The sequence below is a fragment of the Fragaria vesca genome, linkage group LG1 (genome assembly GCF_000184155.1).
Source record: "Fragaria vesca subsp. vesca linkage group LG1, FraVesHawaii_1.0, whole genome shotgun sequence".
Taxonomy (NCBI): Eukaryota; Viridiplantae; Streptophyta; class Magnoliopsida; order Rosales; family Rosaceae; genus Fragaria; species Fragaria vesca.
The window spans coordinates 16,914,840-16,917,607 of NC_020491.1; the positions used below are offsets into that span (position 1 = coordinate 16,914,840).

At 36.5% G+C, this 2,768-nt stretch overlaps 1 protein-coding gene across 1 annotated transcript in view; it reads right to left on the reverse strand.

Moving 5' to 3' along the window:
- The window catches only part of LOC101303452, a 6,490-nt gene extending 5,038 nt beyond the window's left edge, over positions 1-1,452 (reverse strand). The window contains exons 1-2 of the mRNA XM_004288333.1: positions 1,419-1,452; positions 437-819 (exon numbers count right to left, since the gene is read on the reverse strand). Of these exons, the coding sequence (XP_004288381.1) occupies positions 437-774 (338 nt within the window). The 5' untranslated portion in view covers positions 775-819; positions 1,419-1,452. The remainder of the gene's footprint in view (positions 1-436; positions 820-1,418) is intronic.
- Positions 1,453-2,768: the final 1,316 nt, after the last annotated feature.

The window sequence follows — 2,768 nt, forward strand, 5'->3', positions numbered from 1 at the left end:
AAAAATTAACCCAAAGCATCACAGACATCCATCGCACATCTACATTATGTACTCACAAGTTTCAAATTATAGATACAGATCAAAATTATAAATCTTAAGTTCGTTAACGGGCTCGACATCATAATAGCACTACACATCATGAAATATTTGCATACGGAATCATATGTCTCTTGTTTAAGGTAAAAGAAAACTGCATCATCAACAAAGTGAATTTACATAGTCTCAAACACATGAGCTGGTCTGGAAGTAAGCCATAGTTGAACTCAAGGTCTTGCAACAAGGAAAGCAGAAATACAGAAATGAAGGATTTCCTAAAGCAATTGAGAGCATGATGGTACGAAATGAGAGGGGAGGGAGAGAGAAACAGAGAGTCAAAACATTTACAATTACGTAAACATCAAATAACTATTTTGTATGAATTCTAATTGATTCTTACCTAGTCTCCTCTGTACAATCACCATAAGTCATAATGCCCTCTTTTTCTTTGGTATTATGAGTTCGTCTTGAAAGGTGTGCGACAATCGATCTCTGAGAGACAGTGAAACTAACTGGTTTACCAAACATACACCACAACCCATCATTAGAATAGTTCTTTTTTTCTGTCACTAGACATCCATAATTTAGCTGCCTCAGTTCCACTCCTAGACTTGGACAGTGAAAATTACTCCGTTGCACTGACTTGGCAAAGTTATTTGAAATTCCATAAGATTTATGAAGAGTAGTAGAAATAGTCATCCCAGGACAGCTCGAGACCTTGCTTGCAGAAAGTGCCATGTTCCGATCACTACAAGAATGAAGCAAGTAGTTCCCTCAAAAAATCTCCAACTTCAGTGGCCATGGACAGAGGAAACAAGCAAGAGTTATGTACCGTGGGCATAAATAAAACCACAAAGAACCCTATATTGTAAATAGCATGCATCTGCACACATTTCTGATTGATAGGAACATCTTTTTTCACAACCAGAAGATATCCCAAACTTATCAGCCTCAGAATCAATCTCTAGTACAAAGTCATGCGGAATCTTTCTTTTGGGTTCTGGAATGACTGAATTTAGACACCTATAAACTTGGGCCTTTTGCAACTGGTACATTTAGATCCTTTGAATTTCTCTGCTGTTATCATTTTCCAATATTTCATAGTTTTGAATGAGCTGTGTGTGCAATAATATATGAGTTGAGTTTGGGGAAATGGAAGAATGTGGCATGTGGGGGATATCATCAGATGATCAGCAAAATCGCTATAAGCAAAATCTATCATAAATCAGCTCAAGATTACAGTTAAGATTCTATAAAAGTACGGAATCTAAAAAATGGGTCCAGCGAGAGATTCTTGGACATGTATGTATGCATAACCAAGCTTAGAATCAAAAGGGTATGAAAGAAGCTGACCGAAGAAGAAAGCAGGAAATGCTACTAACCTGTGTGAGATGATGATAAGACTGAATGGTTTCCATGGAAGAAAGTGAAGCCCAAAAAATTTGAAGGGAGAAAGAAGAGGACGACAACCACAAGGACTGCTTGTGGCCCCGCGATTGCCAACGCTAACGTACAAGAACGAGGAATTTCTATATATATTTATATTTTTGGGGGCTTTTTTTCGTTTTCTTAATATATATATAACAGGATCCCTATTTTTGACTATTTATAGGGATACAACATTACACAAACTTCCCAATTAAATTTTTGCATCTACACCGTTCAATTCATTAGGTTATATGAGTAGATCATTTCTACAAATTTTCAGAGAACTTAGTGATCGTTAACCCATTCAAAAATTCGATTTATTTTTAATGATCTTAAACGTTCCAAGTTTGATATAAAATGTGTAACTTTTTATTTAATCTTAGTCATCCAACCTCATAAAATGACAGATCCAATGATGTGAGCCTATCCTTAAAAGTGGCCAAAAATAGGGATTCCTCAATGAAAGGGCAATATATATATATATATATATATATATATATATAGAACTACAGAACAAACGTTATGGATTAGGATTACCATTTACCACGCAACTCTTTGCGCAGCTACAGAAAACCCCATCCATTTCAGCATGGCTGCTCACCTGCGGGACAATATTTGAGGGACAAAAAGGGACGAAATCATGACAGCCGTCCGATTGCAAATGAGATGATCTAATGGATACAAAAGCACAACTTACAAAACCCTCTCTCTCTCTCTCTCTCTCTCTGACGCTGCAAAGAGGCTTCAGACTCCGACTGAAACTCTTTCAATTCATCCTCATCCTCATCCTCATCCTCAATACCAATACACCCACCGGATTCATGGCTACGTCTTTGATTCTTTAATTATGAATCAAGAACACCACTCATCAAAACCTTTGTATCAAACCATCATCAATTTTCACTTTACAAAAAAAAAAAAAAAAAAAAAAAAACTAATCACAATTTTGGTTTCTTATTATCAAAGATTGAAGATGATCAAAATCTCACAGAAACTTCCAGATTTAGTTGGTTCTAGCAGTAAAATCATTCGATCTCTCTCACTCCGATCAACTTCATTCGCCAAAACTCTATCTCTCCGACTCTAGCAAATCCCCAGCCCCAACTGACCCCAAAAAAAAAACTTTGTCTAATTTCAGAATTTCTCTATAGATTAAGAACTTACAAAAAATGATCGATCCTAGATGGCATATGATAGTTTGAGATGAGGAATGAAGAAGCGAAAGATCAAGTTTCAGTCGAAGTCTTTGGAAGGTGAAGAAAGAGAGAGAGAGAGAGAGAGAGAGAGAGAGAGAGAGAGAGTAG